The sequence below is a fragment of the Nothoprocta perdicaria genome, unplaced genomic scaffold, assembly GCF_003342845.1.
Source record: "Nothoprocta perdicaria isolate Ctin4 unplaced genomic scaffold, notPer1 scaffold_27, whole genome shotgun sequence".
In the NCBI taxonomy this organism is placed as follows: domain Eukaryota; kingdom Metazoa; phylum Chordata; class Aves; order Tinamiformes; family Tinamidae; genus Nothoprocta; species Nothoprocta perdicaria.
The window spans coordinates 1,659,359-1,679,940 of record NW_020455499.1 but is presented as its reverse complement, the minus strand read 5'-3'; the positions used below and the strand labels follow the sequence as shown (position 1 = coordinate 1,679,940).

Below are 20,582 nucleotides of genomic sequence, written 5' to 3'. Positions count from 1 at the left end.
CATTCTGTTTATTTTGAAATATCTCATTTGGGGGAAACCTGTTTGGAGAAGGAATATAACAGCTTACACTCTTTGAATTCAAATGAACACTTATCCCTAGTAAAACCCTGTAATTTCTTGAAAGAGACTACTGTCTGAAATACCCTGTATTTTTCCTTTTTCTGAGAATGTGAAACATATCTGATAGCTCATAGGCCACTTAATAGTAATTGTTCACAAATGCAATTTTTTTTTTTTTTTAATTGATGACCACTACAGATCAACTGTATGCAGTAAATCTCCAAGTTAAAAGGACTGGCCAGGCTCCCAGCTAGCATAAATCAGTGGAGCCCCAATGACAACCTTGCTGACTTCAGTCAGCTGAGAACCTGGCCCACTTTTTGTAGAAGCTTTGTGGCATTCCTTGGAGCTCTGCTCTGTGATCAGCTTCGTTTTAATGTCGGACTTCATGTTTCAGCTGCACACATACCGAGTAGCTAGAAAACCACCTTTGAGAACACGGCCTTTTCCAACCACCTCCCTTTCCTCTCCAAAAAACTTGCAGTTATGGTGCTTGCTTTTCTGTCTCCCTCTCTGTCCCTTCTTCACTTGGTTTTCTTTTTTCCCTTTTCTTTCTCTTCCCCCCTTTTTCCCCAATAGTGATACAGTAAAATACAGTACCCAAACAGCACAGATTTTGGTAAAATCCCTGGTAATTCCGCAGTGCAAACTCAGATATAGTAGAATTAACTCTGCATGTATTTGCTTTTGGAAGGCACTGAATTGCACTGCCTACTTATAATTTTTTTTTTTTTTTTTCTGGAAACTTGGATATAATAACACTCTACCTTCTCCTCTTGTATCGGAATCCGAGCTTTTCCCTTAGAACTTAGTGTATTAGTGATGCCTTTTTTTAATAAAAAACAGTGAAGCATAAGCTCCTTCCAAATGTGGCCACATCTCATAGATGTACCCCCCCAAAAGAGGCACACAATGGCATTCTCAGTGAGGATGTGGCTTTTGTGCTTGTGTTTTAATTGTCTCTTTTCCAGAAGTATTGTCTCCCGTAGGTTTGTGCAGCTCAGAGTTGGTGGCTTTGCTGTAGCCTGCAGAAGCCGCTCCARAAGAGCAGGGCTGGCAGGCTCAGGGAAAACTTGAGGCTCTCCAGCATGAGCAATTCACTGCAGCTGTAATCATCATTGCACATTATACAACGTGCGAATGTCCAGTCYCTCCTCTCCTGGTGTCTCATTTTATATCCATGTGCAAAGCTGTCACACACCCCGCCATCCTAAATGGAAAGTTTAATGCGTAGATAGCAGGGATGTGTAATGTAAACCATACCACCAAACATATTATGAATATATTGTTCTTCTTAAAAATGCTTGTTGGTTTTTCATACTACAGTATTGACTAACTGTCTGTGTTTGATGTATGGTTTACCAGCCTGATGTAGACTTATGGTTAGAGCTTAACTTGTTAGTTCTGCTTTTGCAGCCAATTCAGAATAACTACAGATGCCCCAAGATATTAAAATTGACTGCTCAAATGGACTCAGTGTGGGAGTTTCATTGGTTTTAAATTGATAACAGCTGAAAGAGTGAATGATTAAAGCTGTATATGGGCATAGTATGCAGCTCCTTTGTACAAGCTCTTGTGAACAGAATCCACTGTATGGGAATTGCCTTTGTTCTAATAAAAGATATTTCTGAACAATTGTTAGTTTAAATTTTTAAATGATGAAACAAGAACATTTCAGGAGCCTATAGAGGAAATTATTCCTGAGAAACTGGAATAACTTGGAGAAGATAAAGTGGATTTCTATTCAGAGGGGAGCATTTAAAGTTAAGTAGCATTCCATAAGGTGGTAATTGTGTCTATTTCCCAGGCATTTGAGTTAAATAAGCTGGATAGGAAACATAAACTGTCATAACAGGAGGTTAGGGGTGTTGTGTACATCTTTTTTTTCAAGTCATAAAAAATGAAGTTTTGAAGGGCCTTATCGCAAGTAAATCAAACAAAACCTTTCTTGCTTCTCTTATCCCTCTGGGAGCAGTTCTTATTTTTTGAAAAGAAGTTCTGGATAGTTTCTCCTTAAACAGAGATTTAAAGTATATATACCTATAAAAGAATAAGCAAGTAATATTTATGTCTYAGTTACACATAAATCTGGTTAGCAAAAAATTAATGACTTAGTGTGCATATAATGCCTTATTTTCAAAATACTGTACRAATAAATCTTCACTAAGTTTTCCTCAACTATCCCTGTGACCCTTAAGAATGTAACTATGGCAGAGTAATTTTTACCATTCCTGTGTTAGTGTACAGAAACAGATCCAGCAAAATGCATGGACTAGATAAAGTTGCAGAATATTTGCATGACTCATTAGATCATGTACTTCTTAATAAGCATGAATTTTAGGAGGAAAAAGGAATCCAAACTTGTTGCATGCGATTGTTTTACTGTAGTCTGCTGTGATGCCCAGCAGCTATTAGCCTGATCTGCTCCCCCTCTTCTATTCAAATAGAAGAGTTTTAAAGCTTAATTGCATGATACATAATGTGACTACATCTGCATACTGCAAAACTAAACTAAACTAAAATGAGGTTAATCAGTTTGCTCAAGGAGTTACAGAACCGACATCTTAAAAAAAAAAAATTGAAGGAATAATAGAGAAGTTGAGATTCCAGCCATTTCAGAATTTCCACCCAGAAATATCRCGTGTCCTGCATTCATACAGGAGATTTTCCTGAATAACTGCAAAATCCTGGAGGTGGTTAGGATGTGCTTATCATAGAGAGGGGAAGCTGCTGAGCATCTGAGCACTAACTTGGTTTCTGCTGTTCATACACTGGCCATCTAAACCCAGCGCCATTCTTTGCCTGCTTTAGTCCTGCGCCACTGTTTACAAGCATCTTTGTCCACCAAATAAGATGCCTTTTTTTTTTTTTTTTTTTTTTTTTTAATGTAATTTACATTGGAGAACATTCCACGTTATGCAAAGAATTTGACAGGCTTTTGCTCAAATTTTAAAAAACAATTAAGATGTCAAAAGAGGAAGTGCTAGTACATTTTAATCATAAATCTCTGTATATATAATTACCACTGAAGGCAGCTATAAATGTTTTATGAAGAAAATGTAACCAGACTGTGCTTCGTCAGAAACATAACCCCAAAACATGTAACAGACTGTTTGCTAATGCTTGACGCCACACATGCACACAACCTTTTTGAGTCAAGTTCTGYGAACCCAATCCTCCATTCCTTCTGCATCCCAAACTCCAACTAACTTCAATTCAGGCTTTGATGCACTCTTATCAAAATGCAGATCGCATACATTTCCCTGATAAGTATCTTTAATCAGAAAGTCCAAAACTCCTGCCAAACCGTCCCGTGCATCTTGCTTTGTTTGCCTGTTTGTTCCTTAATCGGGGCATTTAGGAGAGAAAAGGCAATCAAGTTGCTCTGTAAATCTAAGCTTCGGTGAGAAGTAATAGTGATTGATAATAGGAAGGCAAAGTTAATGTCACTGCAAAATAGTGTGAACAAAAGGTTTTTGGCCTGCTAAAAGCAAAGTGTGCTGCTCTGCAGAGGATGCTCTTGAGCTAATCATGGTCGGAGATGGTGGGACCAACTATGGAGGAGCATCCCTGTTGCAGGGCAGCTGAGGAACATGAAGTGCTGCAGAGGACCACGGCCACCTCGGTGCTCCGAGATTTAGCATGTTCCTTAGGCGAGCTCTCCAGAGCAAATCCTCAGCTGTCTGTGCAAAAATGTGCAGAGCCTCGTCGCCAGTTTCCAAAAAGGAATATGCTGTTGAAATGCTATATGGAGGCTGTCTCTTTGGATAAATGATGATAATGGGGGCCTATTGTTTGAGCATTAAACTGGCTCCTATTGAATAGTTTCCCTCATCTGTTTGATTCATTTTGATTCTAGCTGACAACATCCCTATTACTGACTGCTCTTTTCATAATTTCTCACAAATACAGAGTGGAGATGAGGTAGATGATGCTAATTAGTAATCTAAAAAGTTTAACCTGGTTATACTGCTATCTTTTAAGATGGATATTCTAAGTTGATCAAAACTTTAAAATCATAAAGACTAAAAAGGAACAGTGTTTTCCTAGTTGAATGCCTATTCCAGGGAAACAGCTCAATTTATAAGGTAAAGTTGGTGTAAGATGTGCTTGCCATCCTCATGGAAACATATTTAATCCATCCATCCTCTCTGTGATGACTGTAAAGAGGCAGAGTACCTAAGAGTCAGACATGTAGGAGAGGTGATGATAATATTCAGTTTGCAGTCAACATTTTAAATTTTAAGAGCGACTCTTCCTAAATTTTGACACRCAAGTGAGATATACTCACAAAATAATTTCTTTAGGTGTCCATCAAATACAAAGTGAAAGAAAAAAAAAGAAAATACAAGTTTGTTCACTATGGTTGTTTCAGAAATCCAGTGTTACCTGTATTTGTTTACCACTTTTCTTGAGCGCTTGTTTGTTCCTGGACTTGCCATGGAATATTTTGGGGAAAATAATGCAATGAATTAAGTAGTTGATGACAGTAAAAACGCATTGCAAAGAACTAAGAGCCAGCTTCAGTAGTTCACTCATGTATAGTGTCTGCACAGAGGCATAAATATACAGATACAGTTATAGGTATGTATATAGTTATCATTATTATCATAGTTATAGCTATATGGCTGTTTTTAAATGGGTAATTTGATGACCAAAACCCACTTCAAAGTATTATAAATTGTAARTATTCACAGTAATCATCTCTTTGCACCCACATGCACTCTATATATGTGGGAGTCAGAGGCTACCCAAGAGTACAAGTGTCCAAGGTAGCCCCCATTAGTTAATATCACACAGTTTTAGATTCATACAAAATATGGCGTAGAATCTTTAGAAAGACCTTGGCCTTTTATGGCAGATCAAGGGAAAATCCAGAGGTGACAACGTCCAAGCTCAGAGGGGTGTAATTGAAACTTGAGCCCATTGGGAGATAACCCATGCAAAGGCTGGGCAGGTGGGGATGGGGTTTGCTCTGGGGCAGAAACCAGCAACTACTAGAGCTTAGAAGGGATTTGTTTCTAACTTTATCTGTCCGTCTTCCACATGTGAGTTTTTAATTAATATGCAGAGCTCAGGAGAGATGAAAAGCCTACTACTAATAATAGTGTGCTTTAATGTATGTTCCTGTTTGTGATTTTTTTTTTTTTTTTCCAAATGTAGATCAAATTTTTGGCTCCCATTTGCACTTGGTATGTGAGCATGAAAATTCTACAGTCCCAAAATTTGTAAGACTTTGTATAGAAGCTGTTGAAAGGAGAGGTGAGTACCATGAGATTTAACACTTTTTAACACTTTTTTTTCTCCCTGTGTTAGTAATCAAAACTTTAACTTTATAACTCTGCTTTAATTGCCAGAGAAGTCAGGCAGTTCATATTAAAATACAGCTATGGACTGAACTGTATCATGTTCTGTATCATTATCTTCTTTATATACTAAGATATTAATAAAACCTGTTCTTGCTGATTATTCCTTGTATTTTGTTTGACATGTTTTAGTCTTTCTCTGGATAAGCAAACGCTAAACATCAATAAAATGTCAGTAACTTCCATTCTGAAGTCTCTGGTGAATGTAATGCCAATACTTTTCCGTAAGTCCTAAATTCTCTTCAACGAAAATAAATGTTATGCTAGTGTGAAAACATTTTTTTTTTTTTCTTATGCATGCAGGTGCCTAATTTTTACTGGTATTATAAAAAGTGGTAGTACTGTGCCAAAACCCGAATGAGTATTCATCCCCATTCTAAGTTTTGATTAATTTAATAAGGAAGAATTTCATAGTATAAAAAGATATGCTTGACACCTTTGCCCTCCTTCCTTTCTTTAGAGAATATCTTTTCTCATCGAAGGTCATTTTCTTTGGAAGGTACATGCGGTAGATGCTGCATCTTAAAATGTATTGTATAAAAATGTGAGGCTTCATCACCATCTGTTACAAGTTTACAACTTGTTCCAGGGATCTGGGGAAACATATATCTTGCAAAAGATAGAAAATTTATTTTCAGAATAAGGCTGGGTGAACCCATTGTCACTGTCATATACTCGCCTCTCAGAACTGGAGAACCAATGAAAAAGAAAATGATAGTTGGACCACCAACCACAAAGGGAAAAGCTATTTTAATTCCGTCRTTGTTACCTGGTTTTATAGAGAAAGGTGCAATAAAACTACCCTAGAGTTTCAAACTCTGTGAAATTCATGCTTTAATTATAGAGCAAAGAGAGCACTGGGATATTGCTATTCCCAAGTGATTGGCAGGAAGTCGAGATCACCAAAGCGGTGGCCGTTCGGTAGGGGGAGATCGTGCCATTGGATTTTCCGGAGCCTGCCTGGAGGCTGGATGAAAGCAAGAGACAAAGAGAGGGGATAAGTGTGAGAAGGGACTGTTAATAGAGGAGGAATTGTAAGGAGACATTCAGGATGTGGAAAGGGAAGATGGAGATTAGGTTACGGAAATGCCAAGGCGTGCAGAACATGTCTAATTGACTGCTCTGGTACAAGCTCAGTGCAGGTTCTCCGAACGCCGCGCTAGGTGTTTCCGAGGCATTTTGTGGTATCTGACCGTTCTTCTAGGAGAAGTGAGGCCAAAGGTGCTCAGCATTGCTGAACTGTAACAGCAAAGTGCAAGACACCTCATTAGATGTTTATTATCTGCATGATTACCGGAGAAATGCATGCAGGAAAATACAAAAATGCCACTGTTTCCTCTCAGAGGAGCTCAGCCTTCAGTGTGTGGCATTACCAGTCTTGTTCTTCATGCAAAGTTGCTGCAACTTTGAGAAAAGTCTATCACTTTTAGTTACTCTAGTATGTAAATAAAAGCCGATTGTATGGCRTGAGATAAAATTTTCATTTTATTGCTGTATTTACGAGTTTATATTTGATTTACAGTTTTTCTATTATCATTTTCTTGGATTAGGATCCTTGCATTTACTCACATTCTATTTACTCAAAGTGTTGTTTTTACTAAGTTCTGGCATAAACTATCTCAGGACAGCAGTAATTTATGTGAAGCTAAGTCCAGTGTTTATGCAAGCTTCTGATGACATTTTATACCGGGGTTGGTATTAGGAAGCAGTATGTGGAGGTGCCAAGTCTCCCGGCATGGCTGAGACTCGACAGATCTGAAGCCCTCCTCGTAATGGCCAGATCTGCCTCCAGCCAAGATCCTCAACTGCAGAGTCATGGGAAATACTTATGTACCAATTATGGGAAAGGCACATTTAATGAAAACTGTATGTTTACTTTCATAGTCTTAGTAAGATGGCCCAAATACTCAGTACAGCTGGCATATTGGCTGTTGTAGAAAAGCATTTTCTTTTTTTTTTTCTTTTTTTTCCTGAAGTTGCTTTATTTTTCTATGTAGAAAATATATCATCTACATACTGTAACTGTACCAAAAATGTTACTTGTATGCTTCATTTAAGATAAAAGATTATCAGAAATAAAGACCTTAGGAGACTAAAACTAAATGTTACTTACGTAACATTCATATTTTTCTCTATGGCTGTATTCTTCTTTATCAACTCAAGGCCTTAATGATTATTTTATCATACTGTTTGCTTATTGACGTTTCTGGCCAAACACTATTTCCTTTTCAGATTTTTAAAACATTATCATTAGGCATAGAAAGGAAGGCTAGCAGTGATCAGAATAAGCCATATTAATTAGCACATTTTCCTGCGTAGATGAGGTTACTTAGACAAACTCCAGTAATATTCTCCCACAGATTAAAAATGTAGAGAGTGTCATTAACTGTTGGCAAGATTTCCTCTTTAGTTACACTATTTTATAAGAATGTAGATACACTGAAATCAGAGGGACTATGCTGAGATTAATTTGCTGCAACTTAGATCAGATTTTGGTCATTGGTCCCTTTGAATACTCTTTGCTCATTCATCATCTCAATAGAGAGGTGCCCAGGTTAAGGCCCAGGCTACTAAGCCCAGAGCCCGATCCATATTTATCTGTACGACAGGGATTCACTTGTTTAGTTGCAAATCTCATTTTTCAGCCTCTCTTGCTGTCAGTAGTTATTGAAATAGAACTGGGAAGCAGAGGGGTTTTCACTACTTCATTTAATCTTGCAATCAGCCATATTGTGGAGCCGCGAGCATCAAGAGAGTCAATAAAAATATTGCGCCCATTCTTGTAAACTTGCAAGGCAATTGTCACATTTAACTTTTTTAGAAGCAAATTCTTTCTTTATTTTCCCTCTCACTCTCTTTCCGAGTTATTTATTCATTCATAATTCTGATGAACCTCTTGACTCAAGCATTTCAGCATCGAGACCTCAGCCACGAAAATCCATAGTGCCTGGCCAGAAAGTGTTGCCCCCCTGGATATCACCTATGATATGCTATGTAAAAAACACTTTCATGGATGTTATATACTCTGGTGGATAGAAATATATGCTGTACCTTACAGTGGTCAGGCTGAAAATATCTCAGAGGTTTTTGTGGAGGAATCTAGTCTGTTTTTTTCTTCTTATTCAGTCATTTTTCCATTAATATCGCCCTTGCGCTGGCTTCTCCTGCCTGTCGAGCTGCCTTTTCCTCTGTGGTCACCCCATTTTGACCAGAAAGGGTCTGACAGGTATCCCGGCCCGTGCTGAGCGCCGCAGGAAGCAGAGCTCGGGATAGTCCTGGGAGCGCGCTGCGATTCCCATGCCGTGCGGCCTGCCAAGGGTGGGGCCCCTTGCAAGATTTTTGGTGTTTCCAGGCCAGATATGATTTCCAGTCATTTATCGAGCTGCGTATTTATTTTGTTATCCACGACCCATTAAAATCTCTGACTGGGTTTTTTTTTTTTTTTTTTCTATTTTTTCCCCCTCCTTTTTTAAATAACTAAAAGGCATGAGCAGAACACTTTTAAAAAATAAAAATATCAGTCCTACTAGTACCTAAACCAAATGCCATGCAGTACTCAGGGCAATGCTGTGTCGTGTGAATGTTACTCGATGSTTAAGTCTTTTGCAGGGGGATCACTCGCTTGCATGCCTAATGACCAAGGTAAATGAGCAGCATCCTCCCACGTGTCTAGGGCACCCAGCATGTTTTGCAAGGAAATAATACTGATTCCTGGGGAGAAATGCAGTGTGACTTTCATCTCGCACATTAAACACCTTTCGTTTGCTCCCTCCATTCCCAAATGCAAGGGAGTGTTCCCAAGGGAGCCCAAAGGGCCTGAAAACGACTCCATGGGCAGCAAGGCTGGCGACTGCAGGTACCGTTTCCATGCTAAGCTGGACATTGCAGACATTGTTTTCTGTTGCTTTTCTTGGAGCACAGGATGCTCTGACAGGAATGATACACAAAATTACATATTTGATTCAGTGCCTAAAAGCCACCCTGGGATCCATAACCTTGCTTAAAGATTTAAGAAGGACCTTTAGTCCACTTCTGAGAAGGTTCTTAGCTTAGAAAACTTTATCTTTCAACTTTACTTCTTAGCAGCTGTTATGTTTTTTTGCTGTCGTTTGTTTGACAGGATCCAGTTATAGGTTCCGATGTCTGTTTAAAGAAACAGGGAGGTTGTTGGCTTTAAAATTCCCTTACTGCTTGTGTGTTCAACATTTTCCCAGGCTTTTCTACATAGTTTGCCAAGTAAAGGGACTGACCTTTTGTAGCAAACACTTTTTCATTTCTAAATGCTCACTTTGATTTTTGTCCCATTTTATGCTCATTCCAAACTGTTTACAACCCACTAAAAATGACTGTGAATTATATGTTTGTGTAATGGATTCCTTTTGTGGTCGGAGTGGAATGTTTACTTTGAACAATTAGTTATCTTTGGGTAGATTATAGTGACCTGAAAAAAGAATGGCTAAAGTTATTATAGTACCTTAACTATTTCCTTTTGTTATCTGTCTCCTGCATTTGCCCAGGGTATTATTTACTGGGTTTAATCGTGTTGAACCAGAGCGAAGGCAAAAATCTCTGCGTGCAGAAATCTCAAAGCTCACAGATTTGCAGGACCTTGGTCTTGTCAGGTTACGGCCGAGGGCACTAGGGAGACTTTGGGAGGGACCAGTAGGCCCCTGTGTTCTGGGAGAGCTATTTTAGGAGGTTACAGTTTGGAAGACTTTTTAAGCAGTTGTTCTCTGGAAATCAGATTTCTTAAAAGTGTCAAAAGTTTGACACCCTAAACCGAACTTTTTCTAAAAGTTTGCTTTTAGAAAAAATAAGTTTGGAGTTTGCTTCCAGAACTGCAGTTTGATTTTCCATGATATCATTGTAGATATGTGCACACACAYGAGATCCCTTTGAATCTTTGAATATTCAGTGTTTGAGGAAGAAAATTTCACAATGAACGGAGATAAAGTACCTTACAGGATGTGCTAAAGAAATACAGTCATCTTGATGAAGAGAACTGAAGACAAAAATGATATTTTAAACTACGCTTCCTCTCAAATGCTATGTTGCCCTGTGACAGAAGGCTGTGTCCCTTTCATCAGTTTTATCTCATAATCTAAAAGCTAAAGTGCAGCTAAAAGCACTTTAAAACCTATATTAAAAAAAAAAAAAAAAGAGAGAGAGAGAGAAAAGAAAGTAATATATCATTACTTTCTAAATCATATCCCACTCAAAAGAGAGTTAGGTTTCTGGTAGGAAGTATATACAGAGGACAGATCTGTTATCTTAAGCAGGAAGGGAAAGAGAAAAACCATTTTAAAAATATTTTAAAAATTTAAGTCGCAAATATGTTTTTATAGCTCAAAGTGGGTATTTCAAACAGTTTTGTGCCATATAAATTTTTAATGGAGGAATGCATTGTCTACACYTAAACAAAACCCTAAACCTAATGAATCACAGGCTGGGATGGGTAACTTGGGCATGGAGTATTTGAGTGGCTGTTGGAGTGCGCTGGGGAGGGTGAAGGACATGAGGCCCATGAAACCAAGGGAAATATTGACAGTCACTGCACRCAGCCTCACGCGTCCTTAAAAGAAGGGTAACCTCCAGACACCAAGTTGATCATGGGACGGTTACTTCTGTCTTGGTTCAGTCGTCTCCAATAGCAGCTGGTCCCTGCACTGCTACTGAGTAATTAATTTATTTGCCTTTTCTCTTCATTGTATCTCTCTGCATAACATACTCCTAGCTGTGAAACAACAACAACAAAAACTATTCATGAATATCATTTTGTTTCCTACAAGCTCATTCACTAATTTTCAGTCCTTATTTTTCTCAGCAAGGTACCTTCCGAACTGTTTTCCTTTCTCCCAGGACTACGCATTCTTCCTCACTTATTTTGATATAATTTTACATGCTGCTTCCAGTTGCTTTAGAATTCAGATCCTGAAAGTACGGAGATCATATTGCTCCACCAAATGATCTGAGCTCCCAGTTCTGCTAATTCTGTACTGTTCATTCTTTCCCACTTTGGGATAATCTATTATACTTGGATCCAGGCACGCACTAAAAGCTAATACTTCCATGAAGAATGTGCAATTTGTACTGTTTAGCTTGTGATGAGATTCCTGAAGCCTTTTATGATTCTATCTTGTTCCAAGGAGGCTTCTGCTCCCAACTTTTATAAGCACTGAATTTAAATAAATAAATAAAGGAAACAAAGCAAACCGATAAAAAAAAAATACACACACACACTCACACACACATAAAATATCCAGCAGTTCAGCAGATAAAGCACTTTTCCAGGGAATTCTAGTGGGCTGCAGAAAGCTGTGTCTGAGGGCATTGAACTATGTTTACTTTAAAGTGGCCAACAAGCATAAACTGAAGTGTACAGTTGAATGCAATAGAAAACAAGCGAGTTCTGAGAAAAAGCCCTTGCAAGTTTGTGATTTAATTTTTTTTTTCCTTCTCTTTTGAGCAGAAATTAAGAGCAGTTGAATTCAGTGCAAACATATTGGCAGGCTGCTCTCAACCAGCTCTGTCTTCAGGCTCAGGCAATCCCGCTGTAGCCACCTTTCTTGGAGAAGGAGCCAGTTAATAGTGTTGTGCAAAGTCCAAGTCGGAATTGGCTCGGAAGAGCATTCACTCTGGGGCCTCTGTGTCTGCTAGAAAGCCACATTCTGAGTTAGAAAAAATATCAAGAAGTGTCAACAGGAAACATCACGGAAGGGCATGCTAGACAAATTAGACAAAAAAAGGGAGACAACAGCAGGGGAAAAAAAAAGGAAAGAAAAGCAGTTTGTGCAGTGACAATGCACAAAAGAGAGGGGAAATAATGTATATTAAAACACTTTGCAAACGGAGCCTGTGAGCTAAACAAAAGAAGATATAAAGAAGACTCATTTGAACCAGTTGCCATCTTTGTCCTGGTTACCTGATACCTGTTCCATTGATTAATCTGTTCCAGTGAAACATATCCATTTCCATGAAAAAAAAAGAGGGATTTGCATTTTAAGCCTTGCCAGTAACAACAAGCAGACACTCAGTGTGCACCAGAGTAACATTTACAATGCCTGGGCCAAATTCATGCCTTGTGTAATTTTATTGCTTTTACTGGAATTACACCAGAGATGAGCTTGGCCTTTTGCCTTTTTCTAGCATTGTATAATATATCTATTAGTGAACATGGGGAAGGAAACAGGGCATTTTGTCTTCAGAATTTCCATAAAATCTTTTTCAATAGGCTTAATAAATAAAATAAACCACTTAACCTGTGAAATAAAAAAGGATCAGACAACATTTTCTAGATATTAAAATAATGTTAATATACTTTGTAAATCAAACAGATGACATTTGTACACGCTCAGGCAAAAAAGTCTAGAGAAAATTTAAAAGTGGCTGCCTATTCCTGGTGCTTCTCCTGTGCCAGTGAGAAAATGAAGGTCCTGACATACCCCCCTGGTCAGAGTCAGATTCAGGAAAGCTCACATTTGAGGATATCCACCTCCTAGCAATGGAAAAGATAAAAAGATGCACTAAAAATAGGGCAAAAATCCTCTCTTTTCCTCCTGAATAAGCTGAAGATATGAGGCATCGTGTCCTGGCACACTGCACGTACCATCACACACAAAGATCTGCCAGTATTTCCGCTGGAAACCCCACATATTCAGACTTTACAATTCACCCGTTAATAGGATGATTTGGGCTAACACTTAGCAAAATGAGTTGTGGCCTAGAAGAGATGTTCCAAAAATTAAAAAAAAAAAAAAAAAAAGTTTAAGTTGAATAATTTCACTTAAGAAGAAAGAAAAAAAATAGTTTCAGATTCTTTTAGAGTCTCTAATCCTTAAATTTATGTTTTTTAAACAAGATTATGAAGGCATAATTCCAAAATGTAGACTGATTGCTTTCTCTTTTTTGAAAAAGAAAAAGAAAAAAAAAAAAAAGAACATCTAAGCTATGTGTATTTTTTTTAAAAAAAAAAGAAGTGCTACAGCAATAAAAGAGATACATTAAAAAAAAAGTTTTATTATCTAAATGCAACACTGTAGGGTCAGTTTAAAAAAAAAAAAATCCCCTCTCCCTTTCTCTGCCTTCAATTCAAGAGAGCAAATAACTGCAGTTGTATTTTATTACTCCAATTATTTGCTGTAGCAGCAGCATTGATGTGTTACATCAATGTTTTAACCATATAATATTGCAGTGTAATAGGATTGATACCTAAGTGAGAGAAATTGCTCCAACAGAAAGCTCTAGGAACAAGGAAGAAAGCAAGGTAAGAACAGCTTAAAAAGAAGCCTTTATGTTAAGGATTTCTTTTATTTTTAGCGATTTTTTTTAATATCATTTTACTTCAGTGAATTGATGGGATTGATATTGTTAGCAATCTAGTAACTAAATTGTCCCTAAATTGGCTACTGCCTGATAAACCTCCGTGGAATTAGCAAGTCTTTTAAATATCTCCAGTAGTACATTAGCTTAGCAGATTGTTTTATTTTAATCAGGATCCTCACAGATCATGGTTGTAATTATATAGCAAAGCAAATTCTTTTTGTCTTCCCGTGGCCAAACAGTGCTCACTGGTTGGAGTGGAATGGCATATATGTAAATGAGAGCAAAATGTGGCCATTTTGTTTCATAACATAGCATACCCATATCACTTAGATCCTGAATAGCTGCAATCAGTCTCATCCAACTATCTATTCACTCTTCCTTCATACAGCTCGTTTTTTTCCCTAGTGTCATAGATGATACATTTGGTCTCATTCACGCTCAGTGTTTTCCTCCACAGTCTTGAGAAACAGATATTGTTATTAGAAATTCAGTTTTCTCATATTCTGCCTATTTTGTAAGTGATAAATGTTACCTCATTTTGTTATTCATTTTTTTACTGATAACAGATCCTGTACTCTCAAAGAGTTATGCAGAGACTTCCCTGGAAGGACCTGAGCAATCCCATTATACGGCCAGTGGATGTCCTTACAGTTAAGGAAATGCTTTAGTGTTGGGTTCATTCAGGACATTAAACTTTATATATTTGGATCAGAATTGTAAATATCCAGATTACTTTTAGGATTAAAAAAAGGTAAACAAACAAACAAACAAAACAGTTTTCCAGCCTATGAGTCATTTAAAGTCAGCACAAACTTCCCCAAACCAGGAGCAAAGTGATGAGTTTTCTCTGAGATCTTCAACTAGAAACAAAATAAGAAAGTCTGCACAATATAGGAAGAGGATACTCCATGCCTCTTCTCTCATCTTCCCAGGAAAATTCCCACAATGTTTCAAACTATATGTTTCTATTTGGACATCCTGGATGGACGTGATGCTATGTGACTTGCCACACCAAAGCAGTGGCCACCAAAGAGTCTTCCTGCACCAGCAGTAGCCCGCAGTGGTGTTGGTGGTACCACAACTTTTTGTCTGCTTAAAAAAAGAAAAGAAATTTGGAGAGTGCATGGTTTCTGTTAGCAAGCGTTGAGTTCTTTCTGGTGATCCTGTTCATGTTGATTTAAGTGGAAAATGGATCAACTGAAAAATCCTTCATAAGCAAAGTTTGTTCCTGTATTTGTGGTGGTGCCCCATGGAGCCACTAGAACTAAAAATCTGTCAGCATACTTGGTATAAACTTTGTTTCATGGTTCTCTAGCTCATATGAGTGAGATTAAATTGAATAAAGTCTTGACACATAGTTTGGCAGTCCAGAAGCATTCCTCAGTTTTTGTGTGTGTATATGTGTGTGTGTGTGTATGTGTGTGCGAGAGAGGGACAGAGAGAGAGAAATTCATCAGTCATTTATTTGGTATAAAATTCTCAGGTGTTCCTCAGGAGGAAGATTAGACACACCTCTTCTGGTGAAAATTGTTCTCATTTCAATTATATCCCTCTAAAAAAGCATCTATCTCAATCAGTTTAATATGTCAAATAAATTCTCTAGCCCACCTAAACTGTAGGTCAGACTCAAATCTGGAAAGGAAGGTGGATGATGCTTGAGGAGAGCCCTTTAAACATGTTCCTACCCAACTGCTAAAGCAGAGGAACTTGCAAACTGCTTTGTTTAATGCCCTGATCTGTGACCTACAGGAGCATTCTCACAGCCAGGAATCAGCCAGGCGTTGATCAGTGCCTGGTCTTTAGTCATAAATAACAATATTTGGATCAGAGAAAAGGCGGATTAGGAGGTGCATAACAGTGATGGACTTCTTGGGTACAAGCGGCACTACCAGTAAAGACATATTAAACCACAGGTTTAATGTCGAAGGAGAGTCTCACCCTTCTCTTTTAATACTGTGCAAACAGTCACAATATATTGATGTTTGAAAAGTATTTTAGTTTGCACAACAGAAGTTGCTCAGACTGTTTTTTATTATCTTTATTTCACTTGCAGTTTTTTATTCTGATAGGTCATGCATTAAACATATGAGGAATATAGCGCACAGTAAGAGCTTGTGTTAGAAACTTTGCACCATTGTTGGATGTCTCTATAGGAAATGTCATTAATGATTACAGAAATTTTCACCAAAGAAGGAAATTAGATATGAAAAGTACTGTATGCCAACTTCTCCTTTCCAAGCCTTCTAAAATACCAGAGGGTCTGTGTGAACCCTAGTAAAAACCCTGGGATTGGATTTCTACCTTCCTTACATCATCCCATGCTGGAGCCAGAACTAAGACACAAAGAAGACGATTCAAATCAAAATTCTTCCCATAGCTTCAAATTTTAAAATAACTATCCTGCAGGAAAATATCAAATGATACTAATATGCATTAACGTCACCCAAATTTCAGCTAACAGATGTCCGGTGCACATTACTGTAAGCAGCTCRGTTCCTTCTTCTCAGAAGTCACTTTTTTTTCTTTATTTCTCCATGTCTCAGTTAGGTTTCAGTTGTGTTATTTGTATTACATTGTGATTCTTTTCATATTTGAAAGTAGAAAGTAATTTGCTCTGTTTCGTACCACACTCAGTAGTTTCAGACACTCAGTAACTCAGACCTTAGGTTCCTGCTATTTTTATGCAGGGTTGTATGTATGTCCAACTGTAAAATGAAAAGTCTTTCCATGTGACCTATGGATTAATTCTATCAAAACAGTGAGGCATGTGCTAGCCTCTAAGTTTTTGTGTTTGCCACTATTTGTAACTCATTTCTGGAKTTTTTTATGATATCAATAGTTATCTTGACTCCATTATTGGCTGGTTTGGTGGTAGCTCACATTTTGCTTGAATTAAATGGAGATAAAAAAAAATATCTCTTTGGAATAGGGAATCTGTTTGGAATAGGGAACAAGAAGAAAAAARTCTATATAGATAAGTGCAAAATCCCACTGCAAAATTTAAAAAAACAAACAAATAAAAAACTCATGTTGAAGAATATCTAGGCACAATAGACTTCTGTCATGTTAAAAGTAGTGTTGCTGCCTTTTCACATAGTACAGCTTAATGCTGCTATTTTATAGGGCTAAATATGACTTCTGCAAACCCAGAAAAACTTTACTCACTAATTGTGGATTTACTCACTAATTGTGGATTAGAGGTTTATCACACCAAAGACGTGAGAGAGTTTAAAAAGAATTCAGTGGAATCTTATGTTTTTAATCATTATTTCCTTAAATGTGTGCAATACACACTAGGAAAATTAGTAAATAGTTATCTATCTATATGAGCGTATACATATAGATATCTCTTTTTATTACCACATTTATATGTCTACCAGATAAACAATTCTAAGGAGTTCAGTAACTTGATATGTATGCATATTATAGTTATCTTGTAAGAGCTACTGTGTTATCCACACAGGCATGGACTGTAATACAGGTATTTGGTGGTGTTTCCTCAGCTAAAGATCTAATTTTCACATATTTTCTCCTACTTACCCATAAAAGGCAAACCCACCAACTTACACAAAGAAATGAGCATTACCAACTGCAGACGAGAGCCTCAGCTCCATGTTAAGTATCCAGCTCTCCCAGCATATTCTTTCAATCAAAAATCCAGAACTGAGCCGGTCTAGTTTCTTATAGYAAGAAACAGATCCAGCCGTTTGTGCTGTGCACTGAGTCCTCGTGCCCTGTGTGGAGGAGCCCTTGTGAAACCACTGCTACCAAGTGACCACAGGAGGTTGCTTTAACTGTTGTGCAGTTCCTTCTGCCCCGCGGAAGGGTTAAACGCTCCGTTCCCATCCGTGCATCCATGCAGCCCTGCAAAACAGCTGGAGAAAGTGTCCACAGGAGGTTGGTTAGGCAGGACCTCCTTCCTGAAGCAAACATAGGCAACCTCGATGCGTCTCAGCTCCAACTTAAAAGCGGGGCTCTTGGCTGCAAAGGAGAGCATTGGGCCTATGTGGGCCCCTCAACTCTATCTAAAACACAGAGAGTCCTCCCTTTGGGTAACCCTGTCCAAGCCACTGCCCTTGAAACAATCCATGTAGGCCAAGCAAAGGTAGCACAGCCCATAAAATGCAAACTCCTTACCCATTTTGGCCGAGGAAGATTGCGTGTGCCCACATGTGCAGCTCTTCTGCTCCCAACTCTTACAAGTCCAATAAGCAGCAGGGCCAGTCGGGACAAGGAGGTGACATTACTGAGGTCTCAATCTCTCAGCATTGTGAAAGACAGGAAAAGACTTTTTTTTTCTTTTTTTTTTTTTTTCTTTTTCCCTGCTGTGCACTAAATTCCCTTTAAAGTCAGGATTGGGAGGAAAGGAGGCTTGGAGAATTCTATCTGCCCCTTAGCTTTTAACTGCAGCCCCTGCTCGTGTCAGGGGACCTGACTGGAAGCACAAGCTCCTACCAGAAGAGTGGGACCCCCCCTCCCCAGGGCAATTGCCCTCAATTGCTGATGCCACTCAAAAAACACAGGCATGATGGTGGTGATGATGGATCCCCAAATGAAGCGCAGTTCAACCGAAGTGGGAGGATTTAGCAAAATGCATAAATTTCTTTTTTTCTTTCTTTTTTTTTTTTTTTCCTGCATGCTACTGTCTGTAACACGCAGATCCTCAGCCAGTTTAGTGAGCATAAGTTACAGCTGGCTTTTGCTGGAATAGTTTATGCTCTTGACCCTCCTCAGTTGTATAGCCAATGGGGAGCTGTCAGGCTACATGTGTTTTTAAACTTCTTTCAGCTAAATCAGAAATCCAAAAGCAAAATACAGCTCTCAGCAGTATCATGTGGAGCTATGACACTCCCTGGAGGGCTCGGGGTCCATAAACCAATGAATGGATTACAATGAGGCATAAATGTAGTATTTTCATCCATGACAGATATAATCTTGAGCCTGTATTTTTCGTGTTACTTAACTCTTTCAGAACATAATGTATGACAGAAAATGCCTTATAGTGCACATTGCAGTAAATAACAGCCAAGTATGCTTTATTGCTGAGCTCTATATGTTTCCAGAAGTTAACAGGCACAGCTGGGACATGAGAAATGGCCAAGTTGTGTATATTTCTTGAACATACAAAATACCTTGGCTCTCCTCTCCCGCCCCCTCCACGCTCCATCCCAGCTGCTCCGGTCGTGTCACAGCGCGCATGAGTTCTCCTGTCGCCAGCTAGCCCTGCAATGACAACCTTTGCTCAGGCCTTGGTTCTGCCCAAAATAAACTGCATTATCCACGTTGTCATCACGTTCAAATTGGACTATAACAGTACATATTGCAGGCACAAATCTGCAGAAGTGGTAACTGGTAGGAAGTAGCAAACCRCGCATTAGGAGCTAGGCCTAGCAGAAAAGGCTTGCTGTGGGTTTTCTGAAGTCTCCTGATTTGCACACAAACAACGCAAAAAGCTCTACCTGAAATTCCCATTTCTCAGTCAGTATCATATAACCTCAGTGCTGGTTATGCACGAATTGTAGGTTTTACATTTCTGAGGACATATAGCTGTTTAAATGATAACAGCCAGGGTTGATGGTGGAAGAGCCACTCAGCCTTTAAAAGCTGCTGGTACTTCTGAAAGACACCCAAAACACACGTACTTGATAAAGTAGCAATGAACTGTATAAATTCATTTCTTGCAGAGGAGTTTAGGACCGGTCAGAATGGACTAACCTGTATATGTGATAAGTAACCTATATATGTGATAAGTAGTGACTGCAGTAAAGGGAGCAAATGAGAGTGATGATAGGCATTCAGAAAGCAAACGAGAAACAAAACCCATAAATATTCAAAAAGCTAGATACTAATATGTCTCTATATATAATACTTATATGTCAAAATATATTTTTTTYCTAATGTTTGGTGATTTTAGCTATTAAACTATTCTGCATAAGGGAAGACAATTGAGCATGAAGCAAGATAATGCTTTTTTTTTTATTTTATTTTCAAGCTGCCATTGCATTTAAACTACTGAGCTAACATGTGTACTTGAGGTCTGTATATGCTACAGTTTTCTTTTTCTTTTTCATCCTATATCATAAACCTTGTTGATTTAAAAAGTGAACAAAGATGAATCAGGTGGTAAATATATTCATGTAATCATTTTCATTAATAAGACRTTATAAATAATAGAGGGGAGGTTTTAAGTGTATAATTTTCTGTAACACAATTGAGATTTTTCCACATCTTCAGCAGTAAGTTAATTAAAATCACCTGCATTTTCTTGGGCGGACACCAAATGGATTGCAAACAAAAACAGATTAAAATAGCTGTAGCTCATGGCATACAGATGACAAGATTCACAAAGAGGACAATCAGGCAATGAAAACCTCCTCTTTTTCAAACATATTTAAAAGAAATTCAGCTCTTGTGAGTCTCTGCAAAGAGACGTTTGTAAGTGTTTCGCTGAAAGACTAGAATGGCTTTGTTTCTGATCCCATGATGAGTGAAAGAAATGTTTAAGAAAGATCACTTTACAGAGAGATTCAGACTGAAATGTGATGACTGTGATTCAAGCCAAGCCAAAAATTACAGCTCAGAATTAAAGGGGATGGACGTGGCTTGGGAATCCATTTTCCCACATTCCTGAATCTCAATCATCCCGGCCAATGTTTAAAAGAAAATACAGTGGAAAACAATGAGGTCACTTTGTTTAGCTGCAAGTAATGGGACGATCCGAATGGCAAAAGTATATTTTGGAGGTAGCTGCAGAATTACAGCGAACACGCTGCATGTTCAAGGGCTTCATTCAAAGCAAGTAGCTTCAAAGCTTAGTTTTGTTTGGTGTTTTTG

The 20,582-nt window shown here is 38.3% G+C and overlaps 1 protein-coding gene across 1 annotated transcript in view; it reads left to right on the top strand.

Annotated features, from left to right (window-relative positions):
* Positions 1-20,582, top strand: part of ARHGAP15 (Rho GTPase activating protein 15) — a 293,000-nt gene that overhangs the window by 168,747 nt on the left and 103,671 nt on the right. Inside the window, exon 9 of the mRNA XM_026040886.1 lies at positions 5,224-5,322. Coding sequence (XP_025896671.1) covers positions 5,224-5,322 — 99 coding nt within the window. The remainder of the gene's footprint in view (positions 1-5,223; positions 5,323-20,582) is intronic.